At 36.1% G+C, this 24,730-nt stretch overlaps 1 protein-coding gene across 1 annotated transcript in view; it reads right to left on the reverse strand.

The window, feature by feature from the left end:
- Positions 1-217: 217 nt before the first annotated feature.
- Positions 218-24,730, reverse strand: part of POSTN (periostin) — a 37,072-nt gene continuing 12,559 nt past the window's right edge. Inside the window, exons 7-23 of the mRNA XM_026081355.1 lie at positions 23,694-23,835; positions 20,656-20,868; positions 20,349-20,483; positions 19,307-19,455; positions 18,697-18,833; positions 17,733-17,863; positions 14,770-14,900; positions 14,498-14,600; positions 14,035-14,102; positions 13,412-13,457; positions 8,568-8,663; positions 7,863-7,952; positions 5,508-5,585; positions 5,011-5,091; positions 3,339-3,425; positions 867-908; positions 218-323 (exon numbers count right to left, since the gene is read on the reverse strand). Of these exons, the coding sequence (XP_025937140.1) occupies positions 283-323; positions 867-908; positions 3,339-3,425; positions 5,011-5,091; positions 5,508-5,585; positions 7,863-7,952; positions 8,568-8,663; positions 13,412-13,457; positions 14,035-14,102; positions 14,498-14,600; positions 14,770-14,900; positions 17,733-17,863; positions 18,697-18,833; positions 19,307-19,455; positions 20,349-20,483; positions 20,656-20,868; positions 23,694-23,835 (1,770 nt within the window). The 3' untranslated portion in view covers positions 218-282. The remainder of the gene's footprint in view (positions 324-866; positions 909-3,338; positions 3,426-5,010; positions 5,092-5,507; positions 5,586-7,862; positions 7,953-8,567; positions 8,664-13,411; positions 13,458-14,034; positions 14,103-14,497; positions 14,601-14,769; positions 14,901-17,732; positions 17,864-18,696; positions 18,834-19,306; positions 19,456-20,348; positions 20,484-20,655; positions 20,869-23,693; positions 23,836-24,730) is intronic.

The following is a 24,730-nucleotide window of genomic DNA, read 5'->3' on the forward strand; positions in this document are numbered from 1 at the left end:
AAGTTTTGCTTGTGTCTTCAGCAGTGCCAGGATCCCACCCAGCATAGTGCTTACTAACAAGAGTAGTCACACCAGCTCCAATGGACAACTCCTCCTAGTGAGCACTATGCCAGGAGTGAGCATCTGCATCTTCACATCTTTTGTGTGGACTCATTGTTCAGTTTATATTATGTTATCAATACTATGTTGTTTTCTTACGTTCTCTTTTTCAAAAGAATTTCTCTTCCTCTCAAAAGCCATGCTGTTAATTTGTAATTCTGTAGCTTCTATCCTGGAAAACTTTTAGGGACGAACTAGTCTTGTCCTCCTTCTTGCTGCTCCTCCTGGGAAAAAATCAATTATTAGCTATAATTATATATAATGCAGTTATGCTATATACTATATTTACTACTGAAACAGACATGTGAGAAGGAAAGAATGCAGCCTGATGATGAATCTTTCACTGTTTTGTTGACATCAAGGAAATTATAATAATCTCTCAGCTTTTCAACTGATCAAAATTATGTGGAATCACAGCAAGTTACAAATCTGGAATCACACAGTGCCTTTTTGACAGAGTTAGACTCCAGAGTAAGACCTCACTTTGATGCTTTTATTCTAATCTGAAACAGTGTTTGATCAAAATACATAATCTAAGTGGTTTTCAGATAGCAAAATATAAAATAAATAACCTATATTGTAATTAACACCCTGTGATAACAATTACTTTGTTAAAGAATCTTTAAAGTATAAATACAATTCTTTCCTTTGGAATTCTTTTTTCTTAAGGTTGGAGGGTTGTTGGTTTTTTTTGACTGTCATCATACCTGTGGAAAAAAATATTTGATGTCTGTTAAAAAGTTTTAATATATGTTGTTTTTTTTTACCTTGTGTCTTTCTGGTTGCTTGTACTTTCCGTACAGGTGCTTCTACAAAATAGAAATGTTGCAGTCAGAAGTTATTTTTAAGGGCATTTGAGTTAAAACTCATGAAAAAAGTTGGAATCCCATAGCTGACTTGAAAAAATCTGCACTTTTTTTTAAGGTTTTTAGTAAATTAAAGATTTCCTCCTATTATCTTGTTGACTCGATAACCTGAAACATGAACGCTAATAATAAATACAATCCACAGATTTCCATCATGTTCATTCATCATTTTTTAACAGTTTGAATTAACCCATTATTCACACTGGTCTCATGAGATGGTTACATGATACACTGTAAGCAGGTGCCAGGGCATTTTTCCCATGCTCTTAACTCAGCAAAAGTCGTCTGGTGTGTAAGCCCAGGCTAATGTATTGCCCAGGACTCAATCTTTCAGCTTTTGGCAGAGGAAGTTCAGGTCTGCTCACGGTGCACTGTATAGATATTTCCTCAGAAATTATAGATTCGTGATACACTTGGAACTCAATCATCACAAGATATCAGCTGAATTTCTAGCTGACCTTTATGTGATTTCCAGCTCACTTGAAGTGTAACTGCAGTGTGACCTCACAAGATCATTCTGCATTTATAGGTCAGTCCATTTTCTCAGATACTTTTGTTATAAAGCATAGAGTGGTGCAAAAGCCATTGAATAGATACTACCCTCATTAGCAAATATATCTGTTTTCCAAAATACCCACTCTGTGAAAAGTAACAGACACTTTTTCCTATTTCTCTTCAAACCATGAGACATTTTCTAAATGTGGTATCCCTTAATCAGGAGGAAAAACATTTCATAGACTTAAGAGGAAAATTTTCTGTCATTGTCACAGAAATGTGATGCCAACAGAAATGGGACTCCAGTATTTTTCCTCTTTCATAACCATGGAGCACCCTAATACTAAGCAGGAACAGTGATCGCTGCGGGGCACAAGGTCAGAATGCATTTTTCTAATTCTCCTTTATGAAACTTTGTGAAATAAGAGTTGTGTTTATGAAGACATGCATTTAGATATATTTGTACCTTCACTTAATCAACTGCTCTTAACTGTCTTTTCATCCTGAGGTACAAGGTATGTAAATGCATTGCCCTGAGACAGAGGCTGCACATCATTACAGGTGAGGCTAAGCACTGGGTATCTGCACTGAGGTGAAAGCAAATTTCAAGCTCTGCACTGCTCTGATGAGGGCAGACCATGGTCCATCTGAATGTTCACTTTTGGGTAGAGCCCCATGGTAGAAGATCACACCTACTGTTAAACATCTGTCCTTCATATTCAGGCAATATTTGATTTCCCTGCATGCCTTGCACTATTCAACACTGAAGTTACACAAACAGTATGATATAGCTTCAGAATATAGCATCAACTTCAAAATTTAGTTGGCTCTTTATAGCTTACTCTGTGTGTGTGTATATATATATATTAGTATATGTATGTATATATACACACACTTCTACACCATATTGTTTGATATATACAAATATCTGGTATATTATATTAAATCAYCTACATGAAATTATGATTGTAGGAAAAAAAGTCAACTCCTGTATTTTACCAATGACCCTTGTGAATTTTTCATATTTGTAAAGTTTACTTAAACATATACTAGAAACTGATTAATTTCTGTAACTTAATTCTCCATGAGACATTTCTTTCTGTGAATCTGTAGTTTAAAGGTTGAAGGAATAAATAACTTCTTATTCTGCCTTATTAGAATTAGAATTGAAAACAGAAATAGATTCAAATACAGAAGAAATCCAAATCAAACCACTTTTTAAATTTCTAATGAAGATAATTAAAAAAACCCCCCAAAACTTTGAAATTGAAAAACTAATTCCTAGCATATCCCTGGGCTGAATTTTATTTGCTTCCTTTAAGGATTTCATTCTGAACCTCAACACTATTAAACTTTTTTTGATCTTAGGAGTTTCCTTCATTTAACAATAGGAGAATGGTAGAGAAAATCCAAGGCCCTGTGAGATATCGACTCAGAGGTTATACTTCCTTCCCCCTTTTTCCCCCAAGTTGAGAACCTCCCACATCAACAGATCACATTAACACTGACACAAAAGGTACACTCAAGTTAAAAACAACTCACGTGGTCTTCTCCTGGATGTGCTGCTTAGAGAAAAGGCAATTTTTACAGTGTGTGTTCCTTCAAATATTTTACCTAAGCTTTGCGGGTAGACATTTCCTCTTGTCTACTACACCTGCCAAACCTTTTATTTACTTTGAGCCACAAGATAAGCCTCAACATTTTTCTCTGCAATGTCAGTGAAATAATTCCTTTCCAAAACAATTATAAAAATCTTCTTGCTGAAACTGTGGCTTCAGACATAAGAAATTTTCATGAATAGATGCTATAAACCCCACCTGGAATGATCCCTTCAGACAAAGGAGGTCTTGGTGCTATTGGATTTTTAGGCAAACTAACCTTCCAGATGGACTTTCTTGATTTCTCTCTCGAAAATCTGTGGCTCTCCCTCAATTACTTTAGTAACCTTGGTGTACTCAGTTCCAGCTATGACAGGCATTAAAAACAAATGAGTTAAATCTGGGATAGCATTTTTCCATATGTAAGGAACCTTCAGCGGAAACAATGTAATTTTGGGGTATAGGTGTATGCAGGCCACCATGTTATACGTGCTGTAAAGTCCTGCGGATTTCCTTGGCCTTGACACAAGAGGAATCAGCTTCTCTAGGACTGAGAGTCATTCATTGCAAGCTTGGCTTGAAGTTTTGTTTCAGCAAAGACTTCCAATTGTAATAAGCACTGCTGGATATTATATGAGGTGAATTACAGCCCATGTGAAATCATTCTTTTACTTTAGACAATGGGAATACATCCATTTGTGACTGGTCTCAGGTTTAAGAGCTTAGGAAATTTTCAGTCAAACAGAAGTGATCTGATGTAGACRAGGGGGCCATAAAGCACATCTCTATTATCACCAACGGCCATAAAGCAGCATGCGTATCTGCTTTTTTGGCTAGAAGGATGGTTTTGTCATGACAGCCAAGGGTAGCCGACTGGATAAATCATGGAAAAGATTAGAGAAGAATGGATAAAAACAAGATACAGAAATCTGCCCATTTGGTCCATTCTGTAAAGCAAGATGCTTATACAAACTAACTTATAATAGCAAGGATAAGGAAAGAATTCAAGAGACAATGTTGTCTTTCCCAAATTTACTACAGAGAATCTATTTATCTCTATTCTACACACCTATAGGATCACTTACTAAAAAGTGAATGTAAGATGAAATGAATTCAGCTAGGCTAAATCAGAAGGTCTACTGTATACCAAGAGAAACATCCATATACAATTTTTTGAGTTTCTGACTCAGATTTACCCTAATCTTTACTAAAAAAAAAAAAAACAAAACCAAAAAAACTTGAATTCTCTTTTTGATTTTCCATTGCTATTATATATAGTTGTTCTAATCTATGCATTAAGCAGAGAACATTCCAGATTTATAGATAAAGATTAATTTCATAAGCACAAGTTCTTTTACCAGTTTTCTACAACTACTGGTTATTTATTGCCAAAACTGTTAGAATTAAGAGAGCGAGAAGGAAAGAAAACCATTGCTTGGGAAGCTAAAAGAGAATTAAAATTAATGCCTTGATACCCATCACCTGTAGCATTTGAAGAGAGATGCTAAACATGCCTTTCATTATTAACTTGAGGGCAATGAATATTCATTTCTGGAGAACTGAAAAGTAAGTTGAATTTAGCCTATTACAATACTTTCCACTTCATAAGCATTTTACACAGATTTAAATTTGCTGTGAGAAAAGGGTTCACAGCTAGTGGAATAAATCTTCATTGCTCCCCTGGATTATAATTAGATAACTTTTTAAAGACTGAAAACACAAATAAACTTGTATTTATCCTGGTCAATATCATAATAAAATGGATTAATCAAACTTTGACATTTAAATTTATTCCACAGACATCTGGCACTTTATACACAACGTTCTAATTTTTTTTTATTAAAATTACGCTTCAACTAGATCAGTCTTTAAAATGTTGAGATCAATATATCTGAGAGGTTCCAGTTATCATAACCTGTTGCAAAAAGGTTAGTTGTAATACACTGAATTACCTCCCTGCAGAAGTCTTTTGATTTCTTCATCTTCAAGTAAATGACCATCACCTTCAATGAATTTGGTCACCTTGGTAACCTCTGATAGGATACAGGTTTATGGCAAAAAAATGATTTACAGAAAACATTTGACAATCCTATAACAGAATATTACTGAATTAATCCTATTACAGCATTTTGTTGAATTACAAAATCCACCTAGTATGATAGTGAGTGCCATGCTAAACACTGAAAACACTGTATTGCATGACAAGCATAGCTTAATATACAGTAGATCCAAACAGTCTCAGCTCTAGAGCTGACTGGAACACAAAGCTCAGAGATTCAAAACAGATCCCTGGATCTGAACATTTCTCAGTTTCTGAATTTTAATCTCTGGATCTGATTTTGCAGGATGAGCAACTTGACTGAAAACACAGAGTATCCATTCAGTAATTAAACAACTAAGTTATCTCAAGGAACTTTTATTTTTAATGGAAGAAAATAATGATACTAACCTTCTTCAAGCAATTTCTTTAACTGTTCTTCATCATCTGAACCACCTGCAGTAATTCGGGTATATTTTATTTCAGGACCTGGAACAAAGATGTTTAAGAAAGAGACCTGAATCAAATACAATGGTATTGCCTTTTGATTTTTTTTTCCTATTTAATATTTAGGATGGTTCTACCTTTAACATGCTTAATCTGCTTTATGATGGTTTTATCTCTCACTGTGTTCAAAACTGAGCTGCAAGATGGCTCCAAAGAGTGTTTAGTGCTATTTGGCAAAGTATTTAGAAAAAATTAACACACTTAATGTAGATATCTGCACACATTCTTAAACTAAGACACATTCTTAATGACTTTTTTGTAGTAGGTCATAGACCAGATATTTCCTCAGTGCAAAAGGGTTTGGACCTACTGTTATAAATAAATGCTACTATTCTTATTACTGCTATGAGTCATTTGAGAGTTTAGTACACTGATTCTTCATCAGTTTCTACAAGGGGGTAAGAGAAGGAAATATCAGTTCTGGAATGCTGGCATTCCTGGGAGTGCTGGTGGACACCAAGTTAAGCATGAGTCAGCAATGTGCCCYTGTGGCCAAGAAGGCCAATGGGATCCTGGGGTGCATCAGGAAGAGTGTTGCCAGCAGGTCGAGGGAGGTGATCCTCCCCCTCTACTCAGCCCTGGTGAGGCCACATCTGGAGTACTGTGTCCAGTTCTGGGCTCCCCAGTACAAGAGGGATGTGGCACTACTGGAGCAAGTCCAGCAAAGGGCTACAAAGATGATTAGGGGACTGGAGCATCTCTCTTATGAGGAAAGGCTGAGAGAGCTGGGCCTGTTTAGCCTGGAGAAGAGAAGGCTGAGAGGAGATCTTATCAATGTATACAAATATCTTAAGGGAGGGTGTCAAGAGGATGGGGCCAGACTCTTCTCAGTGGTGACCAGCAACAGGACGTGAGGCAACGGACACAAACTGAAACACAGGCAGTTCCATCTGGATCTAAGAAAAACTTTTTTACTGTGAGGGTGACAGAGCACTGGAACAGGTTGCCCCGAGAGGTTGTGGAGTCTCCTTCTCTGGAGATATTCAAAACCCGCCTGGACGTGATCCTGTGCAACGTGCTGTAGGTGACGCTGCTTGAGCAGGGGGGTTGGACTAGATGATCTCCAGAGGTCCCTTCCAACCTCAACCATTCTGTGATTCTGTGATTATATGGGATTTAAACATTCTACATGATAACGACCATTTTAAAAGGGATATTAATAAAACTTGCATTTCAGAATCACAGAATCTCAGCAATGAGAAAACAGTATTTTCCTTTCTCTCACATAAATTTCCTGTGTTGAAGAATAGCCCCTGATTTATTCAAAAATAACCATCTTTTTCAACCAGTGATTTTCAGTGGAATAAATACTTCTTTGAGAATAAATTCTGGTTTCTTACTTATTTCTTGCTTGAATGACTTATTAAATTGAATTTTAAGATTTTCTAAATAAACTGAATATTAAGACTTTCTGATAAGTCATTATGCTTCTATAACATTGTCTTTCCCTTATAACTGTTCTTGCAGACAGTATTTTGGCTGCAGCATTCAGACTGAGATATGTAACCAAGAGGGTCAAAATGCATTAGCAGATAATCTGTTAATGTTCAAATATCCTTCTCTTCACTTTTTAATTTCTGTGAATTTTCTAGGTTTCTTAAAAATAAAAATCTCTATCACAGGTCAAACATGATGGAAATTGGCCAAAGAGTTTAAAAGTTATGGTGGGAGAAGATGGAGGGACACAAATACACTTTCATTTTATTTTATGTTAGCTCAAAATGGATTTCTATCCTGTGGATGTCAGAGCAACCTAGGTCTCCCTTACAGAGAAATAGAGAGAACTCTTCTTCCTGAAAGGAATGTCAAGGGAGCCTGGGATGACATGCAAAAGTAGGTAGCTGCACATTGAAGGTCTACCTTTGGTGAGATGAAGCCTACCCAGAGATATACAAACAACCCAAAAGTTCACAAAAGCCTTTTTTTTTATAGCAAGCCAGACTAAAAATGAAATAGAAACAGTCTCATCTTGAAGTGGTAGCAAGAAGCTTGCAAAAGTAGACATTTTTCAAATACAGGGGAAAAAAAGACGAAATTTAATGTTTCTGCATGCTGTTAAAATATTGTTTCCATTTCTGTATATATGTATGTGTCTCACACAGCCAGAATCTGAGCCACATATAAGAAGTGGGAAGGATTTGGAGGAAAATCCACCTCTCCAGGAAAGGCCAGTTTAGGCATTAAAACAGAACTTAAATTGTGTTACTTTTGTATATAATGTTGAACTTCACTAAGTACAAATAGCTCCATGTGACATACCTTGAATAATTCTTTCTTCTGTTACTTTTTTCTCTGTCACTTCCACAGGTCGCCCATCAATGATTTTGGTGTATGTTTTAATAACTGGTTCTACAGAGATTTTTAAATTGGAGACATTAATCAAGTGATGAACTGTTTCAGGTGCTGTTTTGAGACTCCCTTTCACACTGAAATTTAATGAAGCACATAGAAACTACCATAGAATATTTTACGAAAAATGATCAGAGTAGACCAGAAACTAAATTTTCCCCAAATTTAGGATGGCCAAATTCAATTTTTCCATTGAAACCACCCTGGATACAAACTCCTCAGTGGTCCTAGCAAAGTAGGAGACAAAGTTTATTTCCTTGATTGATACTATTGCCTTTCTGTCACAGCCACCGACTGCATTTCTGATTGTAGGACAACAGCCAGCAAATAATTCTTAACTGAAACAGACAGCATACACAGCATTTCTAACACTGTCTTGAATGTAGCTATGGGATACAGCTAGGCAAAAAAAAAAAAAAAAAAAAAATTGAAATCGATGAGAAGTGACAATGAAATGGTAAAATGAAATTACAACACTACCAGAAGGACTTGTCAAAAACAGATCAGTCATCTAATATATCACACAAATCATCTACATTAAAGTAAAACCTGACTGGGAAAAGTAAATGTTTCAAATTTTAATTAAGAAAATACAGCTGCTGAAAGCATACCAACCTCCGTGAATCACTTTAGTTATTGTCTCTCCTTCCCTGACTATTTTGAACTCAGGTTCTCCTTCAATTAATTTAGTCAGCTGTGTAATAGATGGGTCTGCAATATAAAAAAAACCCAACATGTTACAAATATTCATGAAAATATTCCATGGGGCCAAGGCAAAGCTAGTATTACCCTTCTACACCAAATAAACCACACATTACCACAACAGTGGATTTTTTAAATCTCAGAATCCATCTGCAGTGGGGGGTGTACAATCTTGTACTTCCTCTCATGCTATTTTAAACTTGCATCCTGTTGCATACTTACCAGTTAAACATTTGTTGACTACTGTATATCTGGTATTTTTAATATCTTTTGACAAGCCTGAGGCAAAAACAGATACCCAGCAGATGAAAGGAAGCTTTCCTGGATAATGGTAAGATGACTGTTCTGTGGCATTGCTAGAATCTTACAGATATTGCTCTGCTAGTGATCAGCAYGCAAAGTATTATGTGAAAACTTAGAAGACAGCTGGAGAGAGAAATGTTTGTCATACTTTTCCTACTAACTGTACAGATATCCATGATGAAATTAGGTCTTTTAAGCAGAATTCCCTTCAGATTTCTTTTTAAGCTATCAAGACTCAGCCAGTGGTCACTCAGCTTAAAAGAAAAAAAAAATCCAGATGTCAACAGGATGGCCGTAAGGATATATGCCAGCATTAATGGCAATCATCCTTGTATTTGCATGGGAGAAGTCATCTTGATTTCCATGGCCAAAACAAACCATTCTGTAACCTCTTAATCTTGTGCACTTCCCAAAGACCACACTGATCCAAACATATCTCTGGCTGACAGTCTGTTGCAGCAGATGCTGAATAAATTAGGAACATACCATTGATGCAGTTACTTAACAGGAATAACATGATGCTCTACTTAAGATGTTTTTGCAAACCTTGCCTTATTCCTGCTCAGAGTTAGAAACATGACACTATTTCTATTATTTTATTGTTGTCCCTTAAAAATCTTTCTTTAAATGACTTCCCATAAAAGTTGGTTCTGCATAAAGATTTTATTCAATTACTAACCAGGATTTAACATAAGTGTTTGAACATATATGCCTGGTGTTGAGTTGTTGAAAACAGTACAATTCAGGCTTGCTAGTGTCCTTCAATAGTAACAAATCCAAGCATGTGCTTTTTGTTTGCTTTTCTGGCAGAAGGTGATTTTATAGGTTAGATCTTAGAGCCAAATAATTCACTTATTTGTTGCAGATGAGATCATATGATGGGATCATAATGATGCCCAGTATCACAGAGCTCTGTTGATCTACTCAGACTTTGAATGGCTGAACATCCCATTACTTTTTTTTAAATTATTTTCTAACAGGTCTGTCTGATAAACTTTCATAAATATTGTAAAGAAGGAAGCTAACAAGCTGCACTCACTTGCTTCTGTTCTAAATTTAGAGGTATTTTTGTATTTTGAGAGTTCATTGAATAACATACACTGACACATTTGATCAATATTTATGAAAACATATCAAAGGTATATTTATTAACATTTATGTTTGTAAATCTTCTTTTTAGCTTCTAAGTTACTTTACTCTCCTACGTGATCAATATAGCAGATATATGTGGAGCAGAAGACAAAACCATAGTTTGCTGTCTAGTCTGGCAACAACCCTTTGAATATGTAATCCATTAAGAGTTCAGTTTCAACCAGATTTAAGTCTTCACATCTCTCTGAACTTGCCTCTGTGTGGACAATGGAAGCACAACTCAAGTAGAAAACATTGAGACAGGAGGGGCAGACATCACCCTCTAAAATCACTTACAACATTCTTTTAATTATTTTTTTTTACTGAAATCTCTCTTGCATCATGATCTGATGGAACTTCCTGGTATACTTTGCAAAAATTAACATGCAACTTTGTTAGATTATTAAACAGACAGTTGTGTGCATGTCTGGTTTTGAGGGGAGCTGCAACTGCTGTTGCTATTAGGAAGCTCAGAAGGGCCTAAATTAGCTTTACTGGGACTGTTTCTGAGTCATCAGCAGGAAGGCTATGCTTGCCAGAGAGCATTCCCTGGAGCATGTCCCAAAGCAGAAATACCATGCTGGCAGTGGGACAGAATGACTCTTCAATGTTCACTAATTTATACAATTATTTATTCTCTCTTTGGTGAATAGCACTTATTTGTACATTTGATTATAGCAGTGATCAGACATTTTGGTTTTTCTTTAAAGGAGGTTTTTGTCTCACCTAACTTTCAACTTCTAAATGTTACATAAATAGCCTAAACTATCTACCCTGCCTCTGGAATTAACGGAGAAGAATAGATACCTCCAAAGAGTGATTCACTCTTTCATAATGAAATCACAAAGAGTGATTTCGTCCTAATGAAAGTTTCTAAAATATCTTGGTTGAATTGCCATATGGAAGAATCTATTCATTTATATTGCTCTGTAGCGCTCTCTATATTTTAATAATGGAGACTTAGATCTTGGTGTCTAACCCTATGTCGGATGAAACACAGACAAGCTTCAGAACAAGCAATCTCATGTCACTTCTACTGGGAGGAATTCCTTCTAGAAACAGTGATTAATAAATCTGGACAAAAACTTTGCAAGACATTTTTAACTCCCATTCTGTTCAGTTGGGCTCCATCAGATTCCCCTTGAGCATTGTCATTTCAGTGGGAAACAGGAGCTCATTCCAGTGGCACTGGTCTAGTGAAACCAAAGGGTGTTTTACTTAAGCCATTAACCGCAAGTACTTTTGATAGTTCCAGCCCCACTTTTTCCTCTCTTTAGTCCCACCATCAATCTTAAGGTCATGCTTTGCCTTGAGAAAATAAAAAAGAATAAAGTTTGGCTAACTGTCCTTTCCAGGCACGTGACAGATATTGGTATTTAGAACTGGTTGGAAATTATAGAAAAAGGAACTGAAGTTTTTAAATTCAAAGCATAAGGAACAAGCCTATTTCATTTTTAAAAATAATTTATTTAATACAAAATATTGGAAATACTCAACCTTTCATTTATTGGAAGTATACTTGGGTCATTTAAAAGAAATGCTTTGAAAAAGGATAAATTTTTTCGAAAGAATTACATTAAAAAATGCCAACATAAAAAGGAAATCCATTTGGGGAGAACAGCTCTAGGACATTTTTTCATACAAAATATTTCAGCCAGTTCTAATTGCAATATTTGTATCTTTGCTTTTCAAGCAAAGTATTGAACATTCTGGAGTTATTATGTAAAAAATGCATCCTGTTACAGAAATAAATAAAATAGTATATATTCTGTATATGTATATGCATATATACATAGAAACAGAAATATACCGAATTAATAAGGGCCTCATTTACCTTCCTTTCTGATGATGGGCTGGACGTTGCTTTCAATTATGTTAATCTCTGAAAGTACAGAAATTGGAATATAAAGCACATTCCATTCTTACAGTTTGTTTATGCTAGTGATCTGTTAGATTTGGTCTGGTTATAAAGATTTAGGTAAAATCACAGTGATTAATGGATGGAAAGTAATTTGAAAGGATTTACAGTATGGATTTCAATTCTAGTTACTAAATAGTGTTGTATACAAGTCATCTGCAGACGGTGTCTATTTGCATGCTATTTACCTTTATCTGTGCCTCATGAAACCACTGCTTTTGTGATGCAAGATACAGAATAATAAAAGCGTGTACAATTACCTGGTGTATTTTAAATTAGAATCTTGCCCTACTCTTTTTGTTAGGGAGCTCACCTGGTAAACAGAAAAAAACCCTCCGACTTTCAGAACTATTTCTACATTTAATAGAAAATCACAGACGGCAGCACTATGGTGGCCTTGGGAATCAAGTCCAATTACTAGGTTCAATTATTCCAAAAACATTTCTGACAGATCCTTATCCAACTCTTATTCATTCCTAGAAGCCTTAACTGGCAGGGCTTCCAGCCTTTCCTGTTACAATGTTTGACTAAATCACATTACATCAGTCAGACATTAAGATAATTGCACTCTCTTGCTCCAGTTTGCACACACTGCTTCTTGTGCTGCCCTCACTGTCTGTGGAAGATAGTTTATTCCCTTCTTTATTCCACAAGTCTTGACTTCAGCAAATCCATTCTGAATTTCCAAAAGACTAATGCAATATTCTCCATTTCTGTTGAGAAATGTGGGTAGAATCCCATAGAAATGTAATCATCTGCCTAACTTCACTTTTTGGCCCAGGTGCAAGCCTCAGCAAGATCTGTGCCTTCTAACAATTTGGTTCAACAGACTCTACTTTATATTCAGATACTAAATGCAATTCCTAAGAAAGGCTGCAAGAGAACAAAAAAGTTTCCTCTTTTACATCTGCTCCCTATAAGAGCAACTGCCTCTCCTACAAGCCTTGCACTTGCATATATGGGAAAGAGGTGGAACAGATAAACTATCTGTCCCTCTAGAGGATTTGCGATGAAGAAAGCTCATCAGCATAGAGTTTGGTCAATGATACGACTTGGAGAGTCTGTGAGGCAGTACAATTCAGCTGTGCACCAAGCACTGAACTATGGTAAAACCTGAAAAAATATATTTTCCATGTGTATCTTGCCTATCCCAATGGAACCGAACAGCTTACTTTAGGGACACTTCCCTGTCACACAGCTGGAAAAGGAAAAAATACATACAGTAACATAACAATCAGAAACAATCTACTTAGTGTCTTTCTCTACCCATGCTTCATTGGCCAGTATTACTGCTCTAGAAATCACTTTCTTTTTAATTGAAAAAAGATTTATAATTCAAAATCTGAATTGGCAACATTTAAAAAGAAATATCAAACCCATTTGGAAATATTCAAAATGAACTTACTGTAAAATGTCAGTGGAATCTCTTTGAAGGTACTGTCACGAACAAACTATAATAAAAAAAAGTAATTTTAAAATTAGAAAAAGAGCACTCACCTTTTAGTTTTCTAAGCAGTGTTGGTACAATTCATAGCTTCATTGACCTAAAAGCTAGGCTATGCTATTTGCCCAGGTCCTCTCATTTACTCATTGAGAGAGAAAGTAATCTCAAGAGGCAGTCTGAGATAGATGAGGATACCTATTTTTCTCTGCAGGCTATTGAGATTGGAGGGTCTAATGGCTTAACAACTTAGCTACTCAGTATTTCTTTCAGAGAGGGATTTCCTCAAGCACTGAGAAGTGATATATGTTGCTGATGTGATAAAGCGTACCTCGAGCAAAGAGCAGGTCTGGGCCAGTTCACACTGGAGTTATCCACATGCAAATATTCCATGATCATTTGCTGTTGAAAACTAATTTCTAACTGTTGAGTGCAGGGTATCAGTCACAATTACTCTTGGGTAACTAGGAGTTGTTAAAGAGTTGCACACTGAAGAAAAATAGGGACCTGTGAATCATTTTTGAATGACAGTGTACATGCCTTTACAGATCCTGACAAAGGACAAACTGTTCATTATTTAAGAGTACCTTAATTTGAATGTACTTAATCAACTTCTTCAGGATTGTGAGCAGCTGATCATTTCCAACAGGCAGATCTGACAAAAGAAATAGGTATGTAAGAGGAAGCACATGCATCAGCAGCTAATCATTTTACTTCCATTTACAGTGATCAGGAGAGGTAATCACTCTCACTCACACAATATACTTGAACTTATATGTTCTCCTTTATTAGTGGGAAATATATCCCAAACCTTCTTGTATTCCATATACTGGACTTTCACAAAATTTCAAGGAGTTACCACGGTTTCAGGCAAGGATCTTCCATAAAATGAGTAGTGAAGTAAGTTTTCTGTTTCCTATTCCACATAGGTATTGCCTTTTTAAAGGAATTAACTTTTTAAAGTTACTTGATCTACACAAGGTGTAGACAGATTCAGAAGTTCTGTGTATATATTCTATACATTTTCCTCTAAAATAAACTAATACCCACCTGCTGGATATAGGAGTTTATCAATAACATGAATGACACCATTGGTTCCCATGAGATCAGATTCTCTGGATTTCAGTTCGTTAACCAAAAGTGTATCGTTCACCTGGGAAAGGATGCAAAGAGAACACAAATTATCCAGAGACATTAAAAACAAAACAAACTCTTTAATGTCACTTTCAAAGAAATTTGTTGTATTCTCTAATGTGGATAGACACGGAGTGTCAAATCTGTTACAAGGTTGTATCAGGAAGAATTCTTTTACAACACTTAACTGTTTTCAAGTACAGTTTGCCTCCTTGGATAGTTTTAAGAATGTTTGTTACACCAGGTTCAAAGCCACTTCCAATGAAAACTCCTTGTGTCAGGTGGTAAAGGATAATGTTCCTGAGAGCATTTTTGTCACCTATTAAAAAAATAGAAAATAAAATAAATAAATGGTAGTGGCTAGTTCCTTTGGGGAAATACTGAGGATTCAAACAGGCTTGAGCTATACTTAAGCACAGTATGAATGAAACTACCAAAACCACATAATTTTAGCTAGCCTGGTAAAATGATGATAAAGGCATAAAACAATCATATGACTGAAAGGACTCAGAAGACAATCACAAAAATGCTATGAGAACTCCTAAACGGAACAGCAGAAAAATGGTCAACACTTTCTTATTATTCTATATTATTTTTCTCTTATTTGCTTGCTACTCTGATCAGATTTTTTAATCTTTTCCTAATTAACCTCCACAAAACATTCACAAACACAGTAAGTTTTCAGGAACACTAAGCATACTGCACTATGAAATTTCACAAAGCTACTAGATAAACTCCAGCCTTAATTCCCTTGCAATTAAGGGGAACTATAGCTGAGACAGTTGGTATTTAAATGAATGTAACTTCCAGCAACAGTCTTCTAAAATGGCTAGGGATAATTGACAGCTCTCTAAAGGCACACATCCCTTCCCATCTAGGGCAGGATAAAGTGACTATTTCATTGTGGGGGGAGTAAAAGGAAGCCATCTGGAGTTCTCGTTTTGCCTATTCCTATAAAGAACAGAGGCAGTGTAGAAGAAAAATGGAGGAAGGGGAAACAACCTTATTTTGTGGAAAATTTCCACATTTCAAAGTTTGGTTTCATTCCTATCTGGGAAGAAAAAAAAAAGGCCCACATTTTCAAGATTGTCTAAGAAAGGAAATGGATTCTGGAGTCTACATTAGTGTCCTGGCAGGGCTCCCTGGAGCTCAGGGTCTGCAGAGGTTCAGAGTCACAGGATGGGCTGTTCCAAAGCTGCAGCATTACCCACAATCTGCCCAGGAGATGGGATACAAGCGGAGCAGTTTCAAAACACATCTGCTTTACATTACATGGAATATTGATCCTTTCTATTACATCTTGCATATTAGCATTACATGCTGATATTTATTGCCCTTACTAGGGGTTTCAAACCTTGAAAAAATTGCGATGGAAATACTATCTGCTTATAAATTTTTCCTGGTGTTTCTTTCCGTGAACATTTTCCCTTTTCTGCTGTTTTCTTTGATCACTGATCTTGCAATTGGCTTCACTACTGAAATGCAATTAAATGTTCTTTTGTCTTTGTCAGATTTCCTTTGTTCTATACAATATTGCTTACTCCATTATAAATAATATCATTTTTTTGTCCTGAGAGTATCTTTCTATATTTCTTCAAAAAATTACATATTTTAGGGTTAAATTTATTCAGAGAAAGTAACATAACGTCTTGAAAGAAAGCCAGAATAGAGTTACAGACAGTAATCTGACACAAAAAATGGACTTTCAATTGCAAAAATCAGTGAGGCAGGTTAAGATCTCAGACAGCTGCCAAGGAAAGTAAGTAGAAACTAAGCTACAGTGATAAGAAAAGCTCCTTAAAACCCTTGAAAACCAGAATGGGAAATATATTTGTATTCTGAAATGCAGAATTAATCCGAAATGACACAGACCTTGGATAAAAAGTCAAGTTGTGAATTGAAGACACAGCATAACAGACATGATAAACTCAATTTCTTTTGCTTCTTAAGAAAATATACTCTTAAAGATAAAAACTGAAGTATGGTATGTCTATCCAGTCACTTCTGTTCACAACCTTGAGAAAGCTTCATCTCACTTTACAGCTGTCTACTGTTAGTCAGTTAGGCTATCTGTTAATTTACTGTTAGTCAGCAGAGAGACTAGAAGCTAATTTAGACCAGAGATATAACTTTAAATGGCTGAAGAGATGATTTACATTCACTGTGCCTCATTAGTGAGTTAAAGGCTATACAGAGCTGGGTTATGCTAGGGCAGCTGCTCATCAGTGCTCTGAGCTGGACCCTTTGAAGTCATTAAGGATTCATGAGATTTGGCCTCATGTCTATGAACTTTGATCGGAAAAGTGCAGGAGTGGAAACTGTGACTGACCTGCATGTGGAATTCAAAGCAACCACTCTTCTCACACTTGTGCATAGGCCAGATTCACATTAACCAAAAATAATCTAAAAATGTTTGCAGTGCTGTGGCCACAGTCTACCCCTCTAGCGGGAAATACTGCAAGAGAGTTTGAAGCAATCACTGTGCATTCCTTCTCTTACTCAGATGAAGCATGACATTAAATAAGCTGCTTCAAATGCTGTGATAATCTACATAGTCCAGAGTTTAAAGGTGTAAATTGGAAAGAAATATCATAAATTAGGGTCTAGCAATAAATATCCAATATACAACTTTCTTATAGCATGGGTGATGTCAGAGATTGCTGGGTAGAGACAGGAGGGAACGGAAAAGAAAGGGGAAAGGCAGGAAATGCAGGAGAACCAGGAGAGCCACACTGCATATCCTTTAATGCAATGATCACAGTTAGTAACTATATTAAGAATAGAAATTGGATATAATGGGAGACTCTACAGCTTAATAAGTCTATAACAAGGCTGAATGATTAAAAGCTGATGCTAAAATGAAATACAGATTTGAACTTGGAAGGTAACTATGCTTTGGAATAATATATCAAGAAACAAGACTAATGGGTAAATTTAAATTAAGGTTGGATACTTTTTTTCCAAAAATATATTTTCTCTGCCTGCCAGGGATTAATTTAGGTAAGTTATATGCCCTGCTGTACGTAAAAGGTAAACTAGGTTATCAGATGTCCTTTGTGTAAAAATTATACTAGACACCTTTCCCATTGATTTCAACAGGCCAGGATTTTACCCTTCTTAGTTACATTTCTAATTTTCTTATGCCACTTACTTATCAATACATCCTTGTCATCATCAGTCAAACCTTTAAAGGCATCATTAGTTGGAACAAACAGAGTCCATTCTCCAGGCTGTGACAGAACATCATCTAAATCAGCAGCTCTCACCAGACTGAGGAAAATGCTGTTTAAATCAAACAAACAAACCATAAATGCATTTTGTTGAAGTTGAGTACCTATTCTTTGGTCCAGTTACTTAGCCACCTCATTTGTTCTAGTAGTGCATTGGTCTTCAAACACTCCCACTGTTTCCCAGGAATAAAGACAGCGGAGGAGGAAAATGAGAGGGAAAAAAAAAAAAAGACTGTCCTAAAAGTAGTAGACTGAAGAAGAAAGGATTTGAGAAAAAAAATATTGGCAACCTTGACCACTGCCAAGTTCATTGAAAAAAAATCCCACAGGTCACAGAAATGAAGGGAGGACTCCAGGAGTGATTACTTTCTTGATGAAGACCAAGATACTTACAGTAAGGGGAGCAGAAATATATACTGCGGGGCATAGGCCTGCTATTACTCTGCACTGTTAAGGGATTGTACTTTTGGTTAATTAAACCTTCAGACTCTGTTACCTTTATACCTCTGGATATGTCATCTAATCCTTTTGGCCTCTTGCTCCTCTCTTATCTGTTTAGCAGAGAGGACCAGTATCAGGCGAAAAATCATTGCTAAATTGCTCAGAAAAGCTTTCCCGATAAAGACAAGTAGGACAAGATCCTGGCATCGTATTGACACTTGAGTGTCATAAACAACTGTCCTTGTATAAAGCCTGGGAGCTCTTTCAGCATATAGCTGTGGAAAAACACTTTCTTCTCTTTTTTCTCTCCTTTTTTTTTGCAGGAGGGAATGCCCCTTCCCCCCCGCCCCCCGAAAAACCCACAGTCTGCAACTATTTCTCAGATCAGCTGTACTAATACTAACTATCTAGGAAAATCTCAGTGTTGTCAGACTTGCTACTCACCTAAAGCGCTTATCATTTTTCAGCATTTCATGCAGTGTCTTTTCTGCTGGCTTGATGATCTGTCTGAAGACATGAATAAAACCATTCCTTCCTTCTTTACTTCCTCTTATCATGCATGAATTTTCAATGCATACAGCCTAATTAAGAGAAAGACAAGACACCCAAGTGTAGCCATTTACTGAGTGTTATGCATTTAAATGTATTTGAGAAAATGAGATGAATGTGTACTCCCCACCAGACTCCTAGTTTTAAAAATAATACTAATGTGGATTTCTTACAGTCAAATTGTGTGTTCTTTCCAGGAAATCTGATCTCATTTGAAAAAGCGAAAGTAGAAAAATCTGGAGTAAATTAGTATGATATAAATATTTCCAAACTTGACTATTTTTTCCTGTTTATTTTTTTCCCAGAGAGTCTTCCATGCAAAGGCCCCATAGATAAAGATTGGATTTTCATTTTTTCCTCACTTCAGAACATATTTTTGCTAGATACTGGTAATGAATAGTACACGTTAGAGGTTTAATTCAGTTTTGTCTTTTATTCCTTCATGCTGCTCCCTTGTCTTAGTTATATTGTCTGACACAAGATTTAGAAAGTCCCATTCACTTACTGTGCGGTACACAAAGACTCTGAGCAGTTTTCCTCCGATTGTCTCTAGTTCCTGTCCATTGTACAGTTCATTGAGCCCAATTTTGAATTTTATAATGTGATTCTGCAGGATTGTTCTTAGAAGACGTTGGTCCATCCTTAAGGTATCATCTACAAAACAATTTAGTTATTAATATATAGTGATTTATACAGTAAACTTTCATTCAAGTAAGGTTAATTGTGGACACTGTATTAAAAGACTATGCAAATACTGGATCTTTCTTTGAAATGCTTAAGTTAAGATTTGAAAAGATCTGGGTAAATAAAAAATGAATTGTTAAATAGCTTTTGCAAATTGTCCTTTCTTACATTTAAAAAGGATCAACTGACACAGCTTTGATTAATTACTAGAAATGATATAGCAGATGATTTATATGTGGCCTGCTTCATCTTCTAAATTATTCCTGAATTTCTTATTACAACTTCTGTTTTCTGTGTTTGCATCTGAAATTCTTTCCAAATTGCTTCTGTGGTGGTGAGTTAATATGTAAATCCTTGGGGGAGAGCAGGATGTCCATGCAGTCACCTCTGCAGATATGCAAACATATTTTATGTAAACACATATTTTATAGTGTATTTGTACCAATCTCTCTCTGTTTCAGTGGGCTGGCAAACATCAATCTCCTTGCACAAAGTTGAGAATAAATAATGCAGTAATGAATCTAATATAAGTGACACAAAGATTAAGCGAACTGGCAGTTCAAGAATATATTTTTCCCTTCCTCACAACCTGTCAGTCCCTGTTTGGTAGCTTATTTTAGTGATCATATTTCCATTAGCAAAAGATACCACTGTAAATAATCTGTGCAAGCTGGTGCTTGGGCTTGTCTTGTCTCTCTGCACAGTGTGCATTTTGAAGGGATAAAGAGTCTCTTATTCTCAGCTGCTTTCTTTCCTTGGGACTTGGAACAAGGACTGGGGATTATTTTGAAAAACTGTGAGGGTGGTTTATATTCTTTTTGTTTAATTTGATGTTCAAAGTATAATCTTTTAAGGCTACTAACCTGAAAAAGCACCATTCAGTGGAGCCAGGAGAGTGTATTGGCCTTCTGGTCTTAGAGAAGATGCCAGTCCTAGCTGTGCCACCAGGTCTGTAAAGGTAGTCTGCTGGGCACCCCCAAGCTCAATGACTTGCTTGGCTGCAATTAAAGAAGGAGATAAGAAAAGATCTTTTAACATATAATTGATTTGTTCTCTTGATTTGGATTGTCCATACTCACATATTCTTTTTCATGACAATACATGTGAGGGAATCTAGGTAAGATTGTAGAAAACCTCTTCAGTGTAAGAAACTTGTCATACACCACTCACCAGAATCAGGAATTAGCACTCGATCAATGAGATGGATAACACCATTGCTAGTCACAATATCTTTGCGTTTCACCATCTTCACTCCATTCACAGTCAGGCTTTCACCATCACAACCGACTTCAACTGTGTTTCCTTCCAAGGTTTCATAGACTGCTCCACCCATGATAGCTTCAGAGCACTGGAGAGTATTTAAAATATGGAACTTCATGAGAGCTGCAAGGAGAAGAGCAGAAAGTCCATGTGTAGGTGTTTGGATACAAGTGGAAAAAATTAATACATTGTTTAAATAGCTTTCAATTAACACTTCAATTTCTAATATCTAATTTCAATTTCTAATAGTTTACTAGCTAATTTGACATAACCCTTGCTTATTTACTGACATCTTCTTTACTGAAAGTTGCTTGCAAGAAAATTGATAGTTTAGACCTCTAAATAACATCTATGGTTAGAAATCTTTGGCATATCTTATTTTATGAAAACTAGGGCTATTATGTTGAGATCTGTGTATATGAGAGAATATACTCTAGTGGCTGCAGATGATTTGCTTCAAATGGACCTCAGAGTACACAACTCTATTGGCTGCTCAGAGTCAAGCTCAAGATTTATTTCTTGTTATGCGTTACCATAGCATAGGGATTCAATGTGCTATCCCCTATGGATACCAAGAAAATCAGCTGAAATTCCTGAAGACAAACTGAAAAAAAAACCCCAAACCCTTATTTCAGGGTTCCATTTTTGGCCCTTATTTTACATTAAAATTAGCTCAGATCCCTCTTTCCACTGGCCTCTGCTGAGATATTGCACAGTGACCTAATCTGGCCATAATGAATTGATGGAAAATTCACTTATTGTTGTGGAGCTCATAATTGAGGAAAGGGACTTAACCTCAACAGCTCAATGTAGGAAGCTCCTAGTATGGAGTCATTTCAGGGATAGACAGCAGCATACATATGTGATGCAAGTTTTCAGAGAACATTTGGTTCCAGTGAAGATGATGGACTCCAGGATTAAACACATTTATCACAGAATTAACCACAGAATTAAGTAGCCAGTTCCAACTTCAAGATTGCCTGTGAAGTTCCAGCTGCTATCTATTCTACCCGGAGAATTTATCTGAAGGCAGCACAAATAATATCAAGAAAACATGTCTTTATGAAAGAATCAGTAGCAGCTCTGCTTTTACTTTTTCCTTTCAATAAGTATATGAGAAACAGACTGTTGATTTCAGTCCTTCACCTCTTGTTTTGGGAGGGGGGAAAATCTTGGGACTCTTCAGCCCATGTGAAGGAGGACTAAATGGAATAAGCCAAGAAAAGCATCCTTTGCATATCTAACCCACCTCTAAGAGGATTCTCTAATGGTGTCTCTAAACACCTTAAATAGTTACTACAACATGGTTTTACGCTACAGTCTCAGACTTCATTCCACTGTTTCCACATAATGTTTCCAGACATCCTGCTTGTATGTGCCTCTTGAAACAATTGGTCTCTTTGCTTGCAATTTAAAGCAAGAAGAAAATGCAGTCCTACATGGCACAGTAACTGCCCTTTCCTTAATGAGAGGGACGGATGTTTGGTATAATTCCAACTGTAATGATTCTAATGGGACTTCCTTTTTTATTTTATGGAAAGTAAATTTTTTGAGGTACAAATGCAGTTAGTCAGTATTGATTAAATGTAGATGCTTACTTTTCATTTGTTGACTTGGTTATTGTAGTATTCTTAGCCCTAAATGTCACATAATTACAGGTAAATGTATTAAGGTTGTTATTCAGCTTTCTAAAGGAGTAAAACTTAGGTCTGAATTTATGTCATCTAATTCTGGGCAGTTAGTTGGGGCACTTCAGTCAGAAACCAAAGCTTGCATGTAGAAAGAAAGAGGTGCCTCCAGAGAGTGATATATCCCAAAGGTCTGAATTATCCCTTGGAGATGCACTTTTCTTGTCTGTTAACTCTGGATGATCAAGTATGTTACCTTAAATCTGTTTGGATGTATCTGAACTTTATTGCTCAACAGTATTTTTTAAGAATATATTCTAATCTTCAATCTCTCTGCTCAAATATGGAGTCAACATCACCTCTTTTCTTGACCTTTCCTGTAAACTTCTTCAGCCTGGATAAGAGGAAAACTGCCATCTTCTCTAATGTCAAAACTGCATGATGAAATAAGCTGCTCATCCATTGTCACATAGCACTTCATAAGGAATTGCTTCAAAAGAGTATAGGTCAGATGTAGTTAGTGAAGTTCTTGGGATTATCTCGGGATTTCTCTGGCATATTCTTATTAGATCCTCAGTGAAAGGCTTGATACTGCAGTTCTAGTGCAGGCATTGCTTCTGTAGAAGTCAACAGGGACACTGCTCCAGTAACACTATAAGTATCCAAAGTATTCAAGTCTAAAGAACCTGATTCCTGGTAGAAGTAATTTGGAGTTTTGAAATACTTACTGATGAGCAGCAAGGTGGATCACTGGAAGCAGGAGTGGCCTGCATTTTTGTTAAAGAGGTTAAAATGAGATTATCTAAGATTCACTTCACATTAACAGTAACATAGCCTTCCATTTATTAGTGGCTCATTCCATTACTGTTCACATAACAGATTGTTTCAGTTATTATTTATTTGTATTGTAGCTCCCAGAAGATTAGATGAGCTGCCTGTTGTAGTTTGTCAGAATATATAGTATAATGTCACCTCCATTTACATGGCAGAATTTGACTTTTAAAAGAACATGTCCTTTTCATATGGAAAAGCAGTTTATGTGTTCCCTCAGTCTTATGAGGGAAACTCCAAATTAAGATATCCCTCCATTACTAGAGGTAGGAATCTATATCTGATCTATGCAGCCAAACTATTTAAAACATTCAAGTACCTATATTTTCACATAAAGTTTCTTTTAAAAAGTTCTAGAAACTAAGTTTTCAGTTAACTTGAATCCTTAGGTAACTGGAAAAAATAATTTCAGAGATACAAGGATAATATAGTTCCTACCTCCTGATCTACTCACCTGTAATTGTCATTTGCAAAAAACTTTCGACATACCTTCAGATGCCACCTTGTCACCCATGATCCTTTCTAAGACCCCCCTTGGAAGTCTCTCAAAAGCTTCATTAGTAGGAGCAAAGAGTGTGTAATGACCAGGCTTTCCAAGGGTATCCAAGACATCTGATGTGATGGCAGCAGCCTAGAAAATAAATTTGGTTATAAGTATCACCCAAATACCTTAGCCTTTTGGGCACAGGAAAACAAAACACAAACAAAAGAACTCACACCTTTTGTGCCTTAATTTAGAATCCTGAAAAAGTCGAATCTTGTTCTTGAACGCTAACATTAAATTCAGGCTGAAAGCTACGTGAGCTGTCCATAGCATGACAACTGCTATGAAAGCAGCATTTATCACAGAATTTCTCCTGTGCTTTCACCAAATGTCCACAAGCATTTTATTGCTAGATTGAAATCAGTGCTAAGTAGAAAGATGTGTTAAAAAGCAAAATGACAAAAAATAATAGAAAATAGAATTTTGTGGGAAAAATATGTCTTGATATGCTGAGTTACCTGCTTAATTTAGCTAATACTAATCATAACATCCTGAAAAAGCTGACAACAGGGCAGAAATTCTTATTATAATTGCTTGAATTTTTAGCTGAAAATTTTGAATATAGGTTTTGCCATATTCAATGGCAAATTTTGCTAAAGATCAAAGCAAAGATTTATCAAAGCCACTAATGTGCCCCTGGAATAATAGAAGATTTGTTATACAGCTATATAACAAATTTGATTAAATACACCTCAAGCTTTGAGGCCAGGAAAAGTACCTCCAGGATTTTAATCCCTAAAACATTATTCAGATTTGGAAATAAAAACATAAAGATAAACAATTCTGATAAAAGCCCACTTCTACTTTCTGGTAATAAAGCAGAGGGAAGTAGTCTGAATGAAATAAAACCAAACTAAGTATTTTCCCCAAAATTATAATTTCCCTCTTATTCTTTAAATAAATCCTCTTAATTTGACTATAAATCTCCTCTGCACAACCTTGCAATTCATGAGTTTCCATCATTGGATAAATCTTAAACCAG

This window comes from Apteryx rowi, unplaced genomic scaffold (assembly GCF_003343035.1).
Source record: "Apteryx rowi isolate R43461 unplaced genomic scaffold, aptRow1 scaffold_546, whole genome shotgun sequence".
Taxonomy (NCBI): Eukaryota; Metazoa; Chordata; class Aves; order Apterygiformes; family Apterygidae; genus Apteryx; species Apteryx rowi.